The sequence below is a fragment of the Lutjanus erythropterus genome, chromosome 4 (assembly GCF_056507025.1).
Source record: "Lutjanus erythropterus isolate fLutEry1 chromosome 4, fLutEry1.hap2, whole genome shotgun sequence".
Classification (NCBI taxonomy): Eukaryota; Metazoa; Chordata; class Actinopteri; order Lutjaniformes; family Lutjanidae; genus Lutjanus; species Lutjanus erythropterus.
The window spans coordinates 25,216,373-25,232,359 of record NC_139320.1 but is presented as its reverse complement, the minus strand read 5'-3'; the positions used below and the strand labels follow the sequence as shown (position 1 = coordinate 25,232,359).

Below are 15,987 nucleotides of genomic sequence, written 5' to 3'. Positions count from 1 at the left end.
TCCACTTTTTGTGGTAGGATGTTGAACTAAAAGGCGCAAAGGAATCAAGATGTTTGTGGAACTGTAATGTTGTGTTAGTGAAGGTTTGCAGTGTGGGAATAAAACTTGGTAGCCACAGGAGGCCACCTACATGGAATATTTGGTTGCCACAAAGTAACATTTTGTGGCCATGAGCCAATCAGGCAATGAATAATGTTGAACCTTTTGATTGTAAAGGAGTAGCAGCAACTGTTGTGTTCAAACTGCTGGAATCGCCTGTATGCAAAGTGCAAAAAGAGCACTACATATTATACCAATACTAACTGATCTGAACTCCTTTATGTCTCTTTTGCAGCCCTGAATCAGCAGAGGATCACCCAGAGTGCTCCAGTGAAGCAGGGCGGGCAGTTGCCCAGCACCCACAGTGGAGTCATGGGAGGCAACAATCAGATGAGACTGCAGCAGATCGAGAAGGAGAGGCTGAGACTGAAGCAACAGGAGCTGCTTCGGCAGAGACCACAGGTCAGAAAATTAAGAATTACAGTATTTCAAAAAATATTCAGTCCTTTAAGGAAGTATTGTGGCCTCGTGGCCGAACAGCTAACCTCAGTCAAAAAAGTCACAAGGTCAGTACTTTCAGGATGTGTCCATCAGTGCAGTAGAAAGACACGGGATCTATAACTGCTCATAAGTTGAATGAGGGTGCCAGGAGAATGTTTATGTTGTTAAAAGTGACATATATCTTAAATAGGCTTTTAAATATGAGTCATCATTCGTATGAATAGTGGTGGATTTTAGGCTCCTTTGATCGGACTATATTGTCACACCACCCTGCAGTGAAGTCTCATGAGTCATGTGTGGTAATTTTATCACTTCCTAACGGTGATGTGTCACTGTGCCGCCCACACAGGGCGGTGTAGACAAGTACAGTAGTTTACTCAAGGCTGTGTCATAACAGCAGAAACTGAGCTTTATGATTATGAATGAGGTTGCAGGACACTTTGTTTATCATGCCACTCACATGGGTTGTTTAAAGTTCACAAGTGCAGGAAGTGACTCGTGTGTATGTGCAGCAAGCTGATGACAATTGGACTGTCCTTACTGACAGTCCTCAGAACAAAAGCACTTCATGCTTAAGGAACCTGGTTATTGTCAGCTTTGTTAAGTGTCATGTGAAGGAGAAATCTGGTTTTCATAATGAGATAAAAGATTATGAGAAATTTGGTAACCACAGATTTATATTGGGTAGTCCTAAATTTCTCAGTTATGTCAAAGCCTTGAACTGGATTCTAGCTTGGGTTTTAAAGTCTTCATGCATGTAAACAACAGTTCTGTTCTTTTTAGGTTGGACACTACTGATAATTTCATTGCTGATTAGTTTCTCTATTATTTTCTCAATTAATTGAAATGTTTGGTCCATAAAATGTCAGTGTTTCCCAAAGTCCAAAGTTTATGTCCTCAAATGTCATGTTTTGTCCCGAACCAAATGTTCTCTTTCTAAAAATAATTCAAATGATTTATCGTTTAACAAAATAGTTGGCAATTAATTTAATAGTTGACAACTGATCGATTATTCAGTTAATAGTTGCAGGTCTTTGCAGCTATTTTTGCCACCTAATGCTATATTTTGGCAGAAAAACTAGTAACTATAGGCTGTGGGCATCAGAAAATTGTATGCAGTGCCTCCTGGTATATGTAGGCACTGCCAGCACAGCTCTTTAATCAGGAGAACTTGGCTTACTTTATTAATATAGCACACAGTGAGGAACTTATTTTTTCAATTGTCTGCTGTTACCATCAACACTGATTGGATATCAATAAGTGCTGGTTGTCCTTGTAATTAGTAACAACCACGTTTACCCTACTATTTCATAACTGTAGAGTGGTGCAGGAATTAGTCCTAAAATCTGGTTCCCTTGTCTTAAATTCAATGGCTTTTTAAAAAATTGTTTTGTCAGTTGCCTGAAATAAGGTATGTGGTTAACACAAGCAAAGGAGATCTTCACATTTTGTTCTGCAACATAAAGTATGTTAACAAATACCCCACTCATGACTTTTGAACTTTTTACCTATCTTAAAAATGCAGTTGCTAACAAGTGGCTAAATGAAACTACAGAGGTTGTTTTGGATGTTGAACAGCATCACCTGACCACTAGTCATTTAGCGGTGGTGACACTGAAGTCAGGTGACTGTGGTAAAATTCATTTATAGCCTAACATTAGGTTTTGACCCCTGCTGATTGCATTTACACTTCAAAAATCATAAAAGTTGGGATCATTGGTGATAATTATGTTGCTTAACAAAATGTGTAAGTATCATAAACTTTTGTTCACCACAGTACTTATTTTCTGCACAAATTCAAAGGAAAAATCCCACTGGCCTTTTGTAGAGGGAACCAGAGTGATGCTAACTTATGGGTTGATTGACAATAATATGTCATACCTGCATCCTTTGAGCTGCTTGGTCATCTGAACATTAATGAAGCTTAATGGGAAATAAATGTGGAGATGAGACTGAAGACCTGTAACTTTTAAGATACAAGATGAATACAGAGACCGTACTGTGTTTGCAAATATAGCAGAGCATGATTATAGTATGAAATTGTGCAATCGTGCAGGCGATGTGCTTGTATAAGGAGTTCAACTCTGGGACAATGCTTGCCACACCCAAATGTATTCCACATGGCAAGAAGTGATGATGTAGGCCGAGTGTCAATGTATGCGACTTGCTGGTGGCAGTTGGGTGCTGACACTGCTCAGTCGTGCACAAAAAGGGAGCCAATAAAACCATAAAGGTTGTTTACAGTACACAGCCCTCATAATCCCTCTCAATCAAAACCAGATTGTTTACATGGGTGCATGGGATTCTGGGAGAAACGTTGTCGTTTCGGAAGGAAACACCTTCAAGTTCTCCTCGCAGGACATCTGAAATAAAAACAAAAAGAAGGAAAAACATCTTATTGCTTTATGAAGGGCTTATTGAGGCTTTTTATTCATCTTTTTTGCGTCAGAGAACACTGTGTCCATTTCTTCCCAACCACAACCAATAAAAGCTTCTAGCAACCATTTAGGGTGTCAAGCAGCAATTTTACATCCTTACTAAAAAAGAAAAGTCACATCCCATTGGCTGCCTCCCCATTGTTGTCTATGACCCTTTAAAAGTTTAATGAGATCTCAAAACTGTGATGCCGGTCAAGTCATTTCACCTTCCCGTTCAAGGACTTTGCGAGAAGGAGATGAAAAACAACATGACTTCATATCCTTAGCCTTATCTGATACAGCATGTGCAGAAAACAATTGTCTCCAACTGTGGTCAGCCCCTCGTGTAATTTGACACTCTGTATGAGGAGAAATGGAGAGCACCATGTTGGCAGTCTTAATTTAACATTTGATGCCATGACAGACAGCGGACCAGCAGGGGTATAAGGCACTTCTGACATGTTTTCGTGAAGCGCTAGCTGTGTATAATTAGCGTCTCAGGTTAGGGGCGGGCTTGATTGTGTTGCTCATGGGTTTTTGTGCTTTATTGTCCACAGGAGCTCGCTCTGAGGAATCAGCTGCCTACCAGTATGGATCAAGATGGCAGCACGAACCCTGTGTCCTCCCCTATGGCCCAAGATGCCCGGACCATGACTGCCAACAGCTCTGACCCATTCCTCAACAGGTTGGTTTCATACAGAAGCCAGGGACCTCATTTATAAAATGGACTTATGATCAATTTTGATTTTTAGTATAACTAAAAAGTAGCTATTGATAAGACCTTACTTTGACAGGAAATACTCTTATCTCTGAGCAAAGTCTAGACTTAACTTAAAAGGAAAGTTCACCCCTAATCAAAAATATATTTTTTAATAATAATGTATAATGGGACTAAATGGCACTTTGCTTGTGGTGCTCAAAGCACCAAATAATACATCTGAAAAATTCAACAGCAATGTCTCTTTCCAGAAAACATGGCCACGTTACTTGAGATAATCCACACAACTTGTTGTGAGCATCTTCATAAAGGAACTACTTTCTTTCTGAGGTAGAATCTACCGGAACTTCCTTCTTTCTCCTAGAAAGAAATAGTTCCTACATGAAACTGCTCACATAAAGGCCTGTGGATTAATTTGAGTAACTGGGTCAGGATTTCTGGAAAGGGACGCCGGTGTATAATTTTTTTTTTGTATTATTTGAGCAACATAAGCTGACTGCCATTTAGTTCCATTATTGAAGAGAGGGCAGAAGTCTCCAAAACTCTGCAACTCACACCAAAACAATCTAAAAAACTCTTTTAATTTTTGGGGGTGAACTGTCCCTTTAAATTAAGTCTAGACTTTGCTTACCGTTAAGTGATTTTCCATCTGGTTATGTAGGGATATTGTGGCCTGTGGTGAACTAGGCATTAGCTTTATGATCAATTATATATTATTATATCAGTTTGGTGTGAGGCATTATTGCACCACACTCCCGAGTGACGTGTTTGGCTTTGTTTGTTACTCCACTGAATAATCTGTTGCCTAGCTTTAGTCTCCTCTACAATAACCGTGATATCATCTTCCAAGAAGTTTGTTTCTCTTTTTGTCCGTGACAGTTCTTAACAAAACCCTCATTTGTTCACCGATTATAAGGAAGGTGACGTCAATTTGAAATTTGTACACGCACAGGTGCGTAAGTAAGCTTTTTTATGCTTAGTGTCTTCTATGAATTGAACTTGAACACTGTCAGAAATGAAAGCTCGATTACGAATCTATGAACATTTTATAAATGAGGAAATGTTTCCCTCGCACAGCGCAACTGCAGCTGAGGGTCACTGATTGACGCGACTTGGCGAGAGCTCCCGTTCTGGTTCAGCTCATCAGACTCAGCGTGTCCTGTTTGATCTGCGTGCTTGGCTGTTTGAGTTTGCGCTCTGGTGAGAGCTCCCCGAGTTACACAAGTAGTAAAAACAGGAGGAGGACAGTCTCTGGGCTTAACCCTCTTCACATGGTAATGACTCATTCAGAGCAGCAGGTCTGTGCTGGTGTTAACTGCACAATGATGACCTCTGGTGCACAACTGCTGCAATAAAGGAAATCAGACCCTAAATGGTGGTGTAACCTGTGAAAAAAAATGTATAAAGCTGCACTTTATTCAACAGGGACAACAACAGCTTTGAGTAGGAAAGACGTGAAATCAGATGGACAGAAACTAGATCTGAAAATGGATGCAATTAGAAAGGGACATACATTTCTTCTATCTGAATTCTGGGAAATCATTCCTATCGGTTCCAGATCTAGTTCTTCTGTGAGTGGTCGACATGAGGAAAGGGCTGAATAGCAAGCAGGCCATGAGAACATGTGGTCCAGTCAGTAGACAGGCCAACCTAATCTCCCCTCCTCCCCCTGTTGCCTCCACTCCCCTGCTCTTACAATGGCCTCATTCATCCTGCCTCTACCATACTCTGCCTACATATTTTTCCTCTGCTAATTAGTATAGGCTTGTCAAATGTCTTCTCTCTGCCTCTTTGTCTCTCTGTTGCCCCATTCATCGTTGCTCTTTTTCCTATATTCTGCCATCAGGGGCGAAAAAGTGAAGTTGGGTTTCGTCTCTGTCACTGAGGATTAGTCGCCATAGTCATTCAAATAGATATGACTGTGGAAACGTGGATGTATGCACAAAGTCCCCGAGGGAATTAAGGCCACACTCTTACTTTTCATCCTGTGTGCTTTTAATAACTGAGTGTGTTTGCTTTGTCGGACCGCTTAATTAGATTCACGTAGCTCAGTTTCAAAGCAGAGTTCAGTGAAGGTCATTAAGGTCGTCCATGCACTCTGCTGAGACAAAAAGCTTTTTATGTCCTCAGTTTGATGGAAATCGTCACATTTATGAAGAGTTTATAACCCACTTTTTGTGTGTTTTCAGCGGGACCTACCACTCCAGGGATGAGAGCACAGACAGTGGCTTGAGTATGAGCAGCTACAGCGTCCCTCGCACTCCAGATGACTTCCTTAACAGCGTGGATGAGATGGACACAGGTGAGACTGGAAGCACAATGAATATGATCACTTTTCAGACAGTATGATCTCTATCATAGACGCCACATCAACAGCTTCATCTGCTGATCAACGTCACTGCCATGTTGGACCGGGCATGACGGGAAAATGAACAGCTACATGTAAATGGAGAAGCTGCAATTTTATTAGGAAAAAGTTATTTCTGAACTGAAGTTAATGAGTAATCTTATATTCAATTGTTTGATTTTCATGGAGTAAGACAGCAAAAAGTTGTCTAACTTACTCAACATAGATCATGATCCTTTGAATATAAAAATGACTTATTGAAATCGGTTGAGAAATAAATGTTGTAGTGCTTTTTATCAAAAATACCTCTGCTGCGCGTTTTACACATATTTGTTCACAGGCCAGTTGTTCCCTGACCTATATGGCAGCAACGTTGTCTTGTCTTTATTAGGATCCCCATTAGCACCAGCATAAGCATTGGCTATAACGTTGACGTACAATCAAGGCCAAAGTGGCGTCTACATATTCATCTAAGGTCTATAATGTAGAGTCGCTTTGTTCGGATAAGCTGTTGAAGTTTCTGTAATTGGTGTAGTTTTTTTTTTTCAGTATTTAGTTTTGTGTGACACCACATTTTATTCATGTTGGCTGAATAAGAAGAACAGGGAAATATTCTGATCATTATCAAACATGGCTGCCCACAGCTGTAGCCACACCACATACTGTGTATGGAAAAGTTTGTGGCCCTTTGTTCCAAAGTTAGAGCAGATATAACCTAACTTCTTTTTAATTACCTGAATCGGCTGTGGTAGCTTTAGTTGAGAGTTTTCTTTCCACCATGTGGGTGAAGCCGTGGGAAATCTTGTAAAAGATACTAATGTGGTGCAGTTATCTTTTCTTTAAAGGGATAGTTATTGAAGTGGGGTCGTATGAGGTACTTACCAATAGTCAGTTTACTTACGGCAGGTCAGAGAAGCAGAGGGGGACACCAGCACAGAAGCAAAATGTTTTTAGCCACCTAAAAAAAGGACAACCTATATTAAAAAAAAAAAAAGACAGAACAATCTTAGTTTAAGTGTACGCTATATTTAGGATATTTTCCCCACTTTACCTTGCCATCAGACAGCCCTTTCTGACAGGAAACCATCATTATATAAGCCAAATATAGCTCTCTCTCATTCTCCTTTGGCAAAAATTGTGATTTTAATTAGGAGAACACAAGCAGTTGCTGGTCTTCTGCAGCCTCAATCTGTTAGTTTGTTTGTGCCATTGTGTGACTCTGGTGAATCTGAACTAATATTTTAAGACATTGAAATCACAACAAACCGTTCCGGGCAGCAGTAGACCAGCAACTCCTGTGTTCTGTGAGGGAAAATGACTGATTTCGCCTATGGAGTTTGGTTGGTTTAGAGTGATATTTGGCTCACATGAAGCGGTTTCCCACTGGAAAAGGCTGTCTGATGGAAAGACAAAGCGATAAAAATATTCTAATCGTAACACAGACTTAAACCGATGTTGATAGTTTCAGCAGCCAAAATAAGTTTTGCTGCTGACCCTGTTCACAGCAGGACATTGCTGAGCTTCCTACACCACTTCATCTTAAAAACATTGCTTACTCAAATAACTTTTGTCTGTTCATCAGGAGACCCTCTTCAACCCTCCATGGCGACACAGCCCAGCCGTTTCCCCGACTACCTGGACGCCATCCCGGGAACAGACGTGGACCTGGGCACCTTAGAGGGCGAGAGCATGGCGGTGGAGGGTGAAGAGCTGATGCCCAGTCTGCAGGAGGCCCTGAGCTCTGACATCCTCAACGACATGGAGTCTGTGCTGGCAGCTACCAAGATCGACAAGGAGAGCTTCCTCACATGGTTATAGAAGATCTCTGAGCAGGGCACTGCTTCCTCCTCTGCCTCCACTCTGAACTGCTGCCTGCTCTGATCTGTGAAGGATTCATAGATGCTTTTACAAGACATTTCAGCGAGCGTCTCTGGACTTCTGTCTGTCTCGGCGTGTAAGGCCACAGTATTGTTCTGTTCTTTTCACTGGTGTGTTATCTCTTTATTTTGTCTGTGTCTTCAAGGCTGGCCCATGAACAGACAATTACGCAAAGGGTCCCCAAATCTTTCACAGGTCTGTCAGTGAATCTAGGGCATCTTTACCTAGAGCAGGGGGGGGGGGGGTCGCTCCTCGTCTCCCCTGGTCTCCCCTCATAGCTGAGCTGCTGCATGTACTCTCCTGCACGGACTGCTCTCTATCAGTTATCGCCTGGAGTCTCTGGTGCCTCTTTTTCTTGCAATATAGTGTGACGCAGCACTACTTAACTGTATTTGGGACTATTGCATCTAGCTTAAGTAGCTTTATATTTGGCTTCGTCGTATGTTTTTACTCTTTTGTTTTTTGTTTTCAACGAGCCTGAGAAACCAAAAATGATGTATTTGGAGCATAAAGAACAATACTGATTTGGAGTAAAGGTGAAGTGAGGCCCAGTTTGGACATGTTGGCTTTGCTGGGGGGGGGTTTGAGGGTTGAAGCCCGGGGACTGACTACATTGCTGCTTGGCTGTGCCAGCAAGTCTAAGTTAAACCTTTAATAGATCAAGTGCCTTCAGTTGTATTTTTTGAGACGCGAGCAAAACGAACAATTACTACGTTTCTGTAACGCAGCAATAAGCATTAGGCTGTATTCATGTGCAGCAGCCACACTTTCCTCGATCAATAATCAGAATTGTATTTTTGTTTTATAAACACATTATAAGGGGATTTAGGGATTTCTATTTGTTTTTTTTTTAAACCCTAGCTTCTTTGTATCTCAGTCTTATCCAAGCCTAATTCATGATTCATTCTTTTGTTTTGTTTTTTTCTTTTTAGTATTCTTTTATTTTTAGGTTACTACATATGTATGATAGCTTAGATCAAATGGCATTTTTGCTTGTTTTTAACTCCTTTCATAGGTGAATTAATGCATTTTAAGAGGGTCGACTGTTATCACAGCATGTCACTTCACCAAGATGAAGTCTGCCAAGACACAGATTGATTCAGTTTTGGCTTTCTTTCTTTCTTTTTTTTTTTTAAACCATTTAGCTAATTCTCTTCTCGTCTGATTTATTATATACATATTAGTGTTATTATTTGTCGATCACATTCAGCTTTTACTATCTTTCCTAAACATTAACCAAAAAGGCAGATCTCTCGGCTAAACAGAAATTATAGCGCTTTGATCAATTAAACCTTGTGACGACATACAGTATAAAAGATGTTTGAAAGTGTCTTCCTGAGGAGGGAGTGAAGCCCTCTGCTCGATGCTGTGCTGTGTGTTGAAATAAAGGGTTTATAGACTACAGCTAGGACAAGTTGAAGCAGGTTTAAGAGTCATGTCGAGGGGTAGTGTAGAAGGCCAGGGTTTGACTGACGGTGGTGAGTTACGCAGATTGTTGAATCTTTTTTTTTTTTTTTTTTCGTGAAATAATCAAGAAACAATCAGTTATTATCTCAGTCAGGAATTGTTGTGGCGGATTCCAAAGATGTTTTTGTAATGACGCTAACACTTATTATTGCTTCCATTTTCACCTGAGTCCAGAAACGGTATGATTTGTAAATCAGCCTCTGTATGAACACACTGTATAAGCTAATGAGAAAATGATGTAGGTTTTAAGTGTTAACGGACACGTCTGAATAGGTCTAGCTGAGAGATTTTTTTTTTTCTTTATTTTCTAGACAAGTTGGTTGTTTTGAGTGACTAACCCTGAGATTTAAGGATGAGGTTTCAGAACAGAGAAGCAAGTGATTCTTCTAGAAGTGCTCACGTTTACATTCTCTCCGAGTAAGAAACTGCTACAGCCACAGTGGAGACAACACACTGATTCATAATCACATTATTTTGATGTTTACAGCATGACTACATCTTTGCATTACTGCAGTAACCTTTGAATAATCAGCCGGCCGTGCATGCCCTTGGTTGAGGACTTGCAGGATGTCAAACTGATTCTGTTGCGAGCCAATACTGAATTGGTAGCAATAACTTGATGGAACAATATTATTGTTGGTTTTTTTTTAGATCAGAGGACATGAACAATTTTTTATTCTGTGTGAGAAACCTCTTTTTAGTTTTGATTTTAATGATCATTAAATCATGTGGTGATGATGGATTTAAGATGGATAAACAGTGTTGGTGAGAACAATGCAACTAAAATGAGTGGTACACTACAGTGCTTGTATTGCACGGCTACAGAGTTTTCATTTTGATGCAATGACACATTTTGTCACACAAACCTGATTTTATGCTTACTTAGTGTGTTAACTGTCAGAGCATATTAGCTGTTGACCGTCATTGTAGCAGTAGAACTAATCACACAAGTTAAAGGATTTTGTATTTAGAGTTTTCTAAATGCACATGAAATGAATTTATATTCAGTAATGATCTGTTCTTTTTTGATAGATATGTGCATGTGTTTTAGAACAATAAATTCTGTTACATTATATCTTGCTTCATATGATACTTTGAAATTGGCCTGAAATAAAGTATATACTTTGTGGTAATATTTGCCTTGTGTGGTCTTATATTTTCAGAAAAATGTTTTAATTGCACAGAATATATCGGAATGAAGAGTTATATTGGTCAAATGTGTCCACATACAAGGAATATGACTGTAGTCCTAAGTTTCTCTCATTGTACTTTCACAAAAACAATTTACAGGATGATAGAGATTCAAATAGGCCTAGCAAAATACATGGGCAGCAAAAAACAAACATTTAACTATTATTATATAGGGTACATATATGTTTGTGAAAATACACAAATACAGCTATTAAAATATAATGTATATGAAATAGATACTAAATAAATAAATATCAAATGGGTAATGTAATCTATTTCAGTTTCAATTTCATTGTGCTCACAGTGATATCATCTTCTTACATTAAATGCAGAGATTCAATAGAATAAAATCTGCATCTACCAAATTAATACAAATACACGTTTTATATGCTGCATATGAATATACTGTAGGTCAGGGAAGAGACGGTAATGTATTCTAAGCAAATAAGCAATAATATTAATTGAGCTATGACGCAGTATGTTGTCTTTTGAGGTGACCATCAAGACCAATATTTTAGTGTTTATTTTACTGTTTTATTTTGAAAGTATCCACTGGAAGTGCTTCTCGTGCATTGTAGTTCCCCCGTATGACCATTGGACGGCAGTACAACACCTCTGACGAATAGAAATGTTTTATTATTTGCCACGCGCCAGATGAGACTACTGTGAACGAAGGGGCAGTGCTAGTGCTAATGCTAGTGCTAGTGCTAATGCTAGCAAATTATGAGTAGCAACTTCTTTACTGGCATTGTTACTTTCAGTACTTAGATGATGGACTGACGTGTATTTAAAATCGTGGGTGTCCACTGCCCTCCTGTGGTCAAAACGATGTACTGCAACATTGATTTCGTCAAACTAGCATCAATGCAGAAACTTCATCACAACAACACTTCCGGCAAGCATTTTCAAAATATAGCCGGGCTATAGTAGGGCCGTTTGTCCGCTTGACTTCTCAAAAGCAGCCTCCTTGCCTCTGACTGTCATGTGGCACGAGCTTTGCTCGGCCTTTTGATCTCTTGATGACTATACAATCAAGCCGACGATGTGTAATTTCAAAGAACCTACTTTAAATAATCAAGTACTTCAGAAAAATAAAGAGCTTCTTGTGTAGCAGTCCCTTGAGTCAATCGTGTTCACTGCCCTCTGGCGGCCACAGCGAGGAACTGGGACATTAACGTTAACCAAAGTGAAGCAAACAAACTATAAAACTGTTCGACTTAATAACCTACAGTGGTCACTGATGATCATTAATATTTGCAAAGGTATCCACTGTCATGCTAACAAGTATCAGCATTAAACGTAAACACTTATTAGTCAAAATAGCTTGAAGAAGACTGGCGAGCTGATATTGACTGCCCTCTAGTGGTCACAGACAGGAACTGCGATATTAGTCAAACTGACGTCAATACATACTTCATAGCACACTAATAATTCCGGTTAGTACTTTCAAAATACAACAACAAAACGTAGCACTCAAACGCACCGACAGAACTATCATTAAACAAAGTCAACAGAAGGTTAATTTATCTCCCGTTGGTCACAATAAACTAATAATCTTTTAGACATGATACTAGTGTTTCTCAACTGATGTTCTTACCTTATATTAATGTCAGTGTGGCAGCCCTAAATAACGCCGTTGAAAAGTAAGTGGTATCCATATTTTAGAATCAAGAATGTACAGTGCCCTCTTGTGGTCAAAACGATGTACTGCAACATTGATTTCGTCAAATTAGCATCAATGCAGAAACTTCAGCACGCCAACACTTCCGGCAAGCATTTTCAAAATATAGCCGGGCTATAGTAGGGCCGTTTGTCCGCTTGACTTCTCAAAAGCAGCCTCCTTGCCTCTGACTGTCATGTGGCACAAGCTTTGCTCGGCCTTTTGATCTCTTGATGACTATACAATCAAGCTGACAATATGTAATTTCAAAGAACCTACTTTAAATAATCAAGTACTTCGGACAAATAAAGAGCTTCCTGTGTAGCAGTCCCTTGAGTCAAGCGTGTTCACTGCCCTCTGGCGGCCACAGCGAGGAACTGGGACATTAACGTTAACCAAAGTGAAGCAAACAAACTATAAAGCTGTTCGACTTAATAACCTACAGTGGTCACTGGTGATCATTAATATTTGCAAAGGTATTCATAGTCATGCTAACAAGTATCAGCATTAAACGTAAACACTTATTAGTCAAAATAGATTGAAGAAGGCTGGCGAGCTGATATTGACTGCCCTCTAGTGGTCACAGACAGGAACTGCGATATTAGTCAAACTGACGTCAATACATACTTCATAGCACACTAATAATTCCGGTCAGTACTTTCAAAATACAGCAACAAAACGTAGCACTCAAACGCACCGACAGAACTATCATTAAACAAAGTCAACAGAAGGTTAATTTATCTCCCGTTGGTCACAATAAACTAATAATCTTTTAGACATGATACTAGTGTTCCTCCACTGATGTTCTTAGCTTATATTAATGTCAGTGTGGCAGCTTAAATATCACCGCTGAAAAGTAAGTGGTATCGATACTTTAGAATCAGGAATGTACACTGCCCTCTTGTGGACCAAACGATGTACTGCAACATTGATTTCGTCAAATTAGCATCAATGCAGAAACTTCATCACACCAACACTTCCGGCAAACATTTTCAAAATATAGCCGGGCTAAAACGAACAACTGCACTATTAAATTAACCAATTCCCGTCAATGATAGCGTACATATACTTCCGGAAAAATCCTTTCAAAATACAATTGCCAAACTAAAGCAATCAAGAAAACTAACAAATTATTATGATATTATTAGGTTAATTGATCTCTGTTCGTCCCACACAACTAATATTCTTTGAATCATGCTACTCGAGCTTCCCCACTTTCTGGCAGAGATTTCCTTATTTAACATCAGCAGATAACGCTACAGAAAAGTAGCAGGATCTAAGACAAAAATGTCCTCCCGCGGACAGAGCGAGGACATATTCAATTAATAAAATTTGCGTCAATACATGCATGATAGCGCGCTAATATTTCCGGTACATCGTTTCAAAAATACAGTTACTAAAACGAAGACATATGAAACTAAAACACATTATGAGTTGACTGTTAACTCTATGTGATCAGTTATGTTTTTTCTTCTGTCCTCTTTAGGTTGTTTATCTGAACTTCTCTTCTACAGATTTATCATGTGCGTTTCGGTTACTCGGCAAAGGAGACAAACAGGGTCACATGACAGACGGAGGCAGCCCACGGCACTGACAAAGACCTTCTGGATAGACAGAGGAGTTTCCATTTTGTGTCACTTCAGTAATGATTTTTTTTTATCATTATTTATTGTCTTGAAACTGAGCAATAATTAGACATTTGGGCAGTGAGTTGAAGGCAGCAGAGCCAAGCTAAATCTTGCTAATTTAGGCTAATGTCTTAGAGTGCTCCCAACTAGTCACAGTCAAAAACTACAACCGACATAGGTAAAGATAGATATAACAGCATAATACAACTTCCGTTAAGTCCTTTCAAAATAAATCTTAACTCAGGGATGTAGTTACACAATGTGGCCACAAGAGGGCGGCATAATGCTAAGAATATGAACGCTCTCATCTCAACATGAATACACGTTTTTTGTATATATAATACATTTTATATAATAAATAAATATATGGGAAAAAATGAATCGGGGGAGTAAATTGTTTTTTCATTATGAGAATAAAGTCGAAAATATAGTTGAAATACCATTTCTGTTCTTTTTTACTTTATTCTTTTAATACAAGAAAATGATTTTATTCTGACTCCTGTATCTATTTTATTCTCGACATAAATATTTTTTATATATATATTTTAAAAATCTTCCTCCTCTTTTTTTTTTTTTTTTTTTTTTTTTTTTTTTAACCTTCTCCCGTCCCTAACACCTCGCATATATTTTTGGTGTTGCTTAACACAAACACTTAATTGCATAAACAAACAAGAGTCAAGATAACTGTGAGAGAATTAAGGCAGACAGCGGAATGCTTACGTGGCTGAGAGGCTGTGCTGGAGGATCAAACACACTTGCAAAACAAAAACGTACATCTTGGATGGATCTGCAAACTATAATATTTTTATACAAGCTTTTTGTCATGAACCTTGAACACTGGAGTCAAACCGAACAAAGGGACACGTTGGTATATATGTAAACATTCGTGTAATTAACCCCAATGTAAAACATCTGCGTATTCCTGGCACAAGAACATACTCAAGGGTATTGTAGTTTTTTGGATTTTTACACGGACTACAAGTATGGAGGACAAACATGGACGAGAGAACGGAAACATGCATTTTCATGTCAATTCATTCTCTGTTAATTTAGGTTGATAGGCTGTAAAAAATAAAAAAAATAAAAAATTACTACTCAACCTTTGGTTTTTATTCATAAGTGCTAAGTATGGTTTTACCCAAAGTTCTGCGGTGTTAGGTTTTAATCAGATATCATGAATAAATATAAAAATGTGCCTAATACTCTAGCAAATTAAAAAAAAAAAAAAAACAGGATGTTTTAATCATCCTTGTGATACTGAAACTCAAACACATTAGGCAGCGATGGAATAACTGATCATATTATACCTACAACCCCAAAAATCAAGAAAGCAGCATCTCTACATTGAACATAATTGTTCACATTAGACAAAAAAGTACATGTAGAGTATATAGTTTGCCCTGTGTATTTTATTTAAAATTCTTATTTATTTTAGCAGTGTTAAAACATTTCTGCCACTTGCAGAAATGATTTTATTCTAACGTGTGTAAGATTATATCATGCTAACACAATTATAGTATAAGAGAGAACAAGCTTTTTTATATACATACAAATAAAAATCAAAGCATATTTTAAAGAAGAAAAAACAAACAACACTTCATTTATTCATTTATTCAAATCAGTTTTATTAATTACATGTATTATAATGTCTCATTACTATCCCAATAATTATTAAATATCACATGAAAAAAACAAAAACTAATGGTTACATTATTTAGATTGCATCAAAAACTACCACAGATGAAAAAGTTTGGACAATAAGTAAGAAAACATCTGTTGTGGCGATATTCTCTGTGTGTGTATGGTAGCAGAACTTGTTAAGGTAAATACCATGTCATGCTAAATACTGGATGCAGAGTTAGAAACTTAACTTGGAATATCAAGATGAACTTCAAAGCAACACAGCAATGTTTTCTTTTCACAGTGTGAATTTGGTATTTTATCCTATACGACAGCACTACAGCATGAGTATGACAAAGAGACCACAAAAACAGTGACTGCAAAGAAAGTTTCAGTTTCTTGGCCGATATACCAGGAATAAAATATGCCGAGTACTAAGGACAGAACACAAATTCCTTTCACAGTAAATACAATACAAAACAATACAGTATACTTGGATAACAAATAATATGAGTTTATAA

At 38.5% G+C, this 15,987-nt stretch overlaps 1 protein-coding gene across 2 annotated transcripts in view; it reads left to right on the top strand.

The window, feature by feature from the left end:
* yap1 (Yes1 associated transcriptional regulator) overlaps nucleotides 1-10,500 on the top strand; it is a 35,808-nt gene extending 25,308 nt beyond the window's left edge. For both annotated transcript variants that reach the window (XM_084717424.1, XM_084717423.1), the window contains 4 exons: nucleotides 335-501; nucleotides 3,515-3,642; nucleotides 5,865-5,977; nucleotides 7,605-10,500. In XM_084717424.1, coding sequence (XP_084573550.1) covers nucleotides 335-501; nucleotides 3,515-3,642; nucleotides 5,865-5,977; nucleotides 7,605-7,840 — 644 coding nt within the window. In that variant the 3' untranslated portion in view covers nucleotides 7,841-10,500. The remainder of the gene's footprint in view (nucleotides 1-334; nucleotides 502-3,514; nucleotides 3,643-5,864; nucleotides 5,978-7,604) is intronic.
* The last annotated feature ends 5,487 nt before the right edge of the window (nucleotides 10,501-15,987 follow it).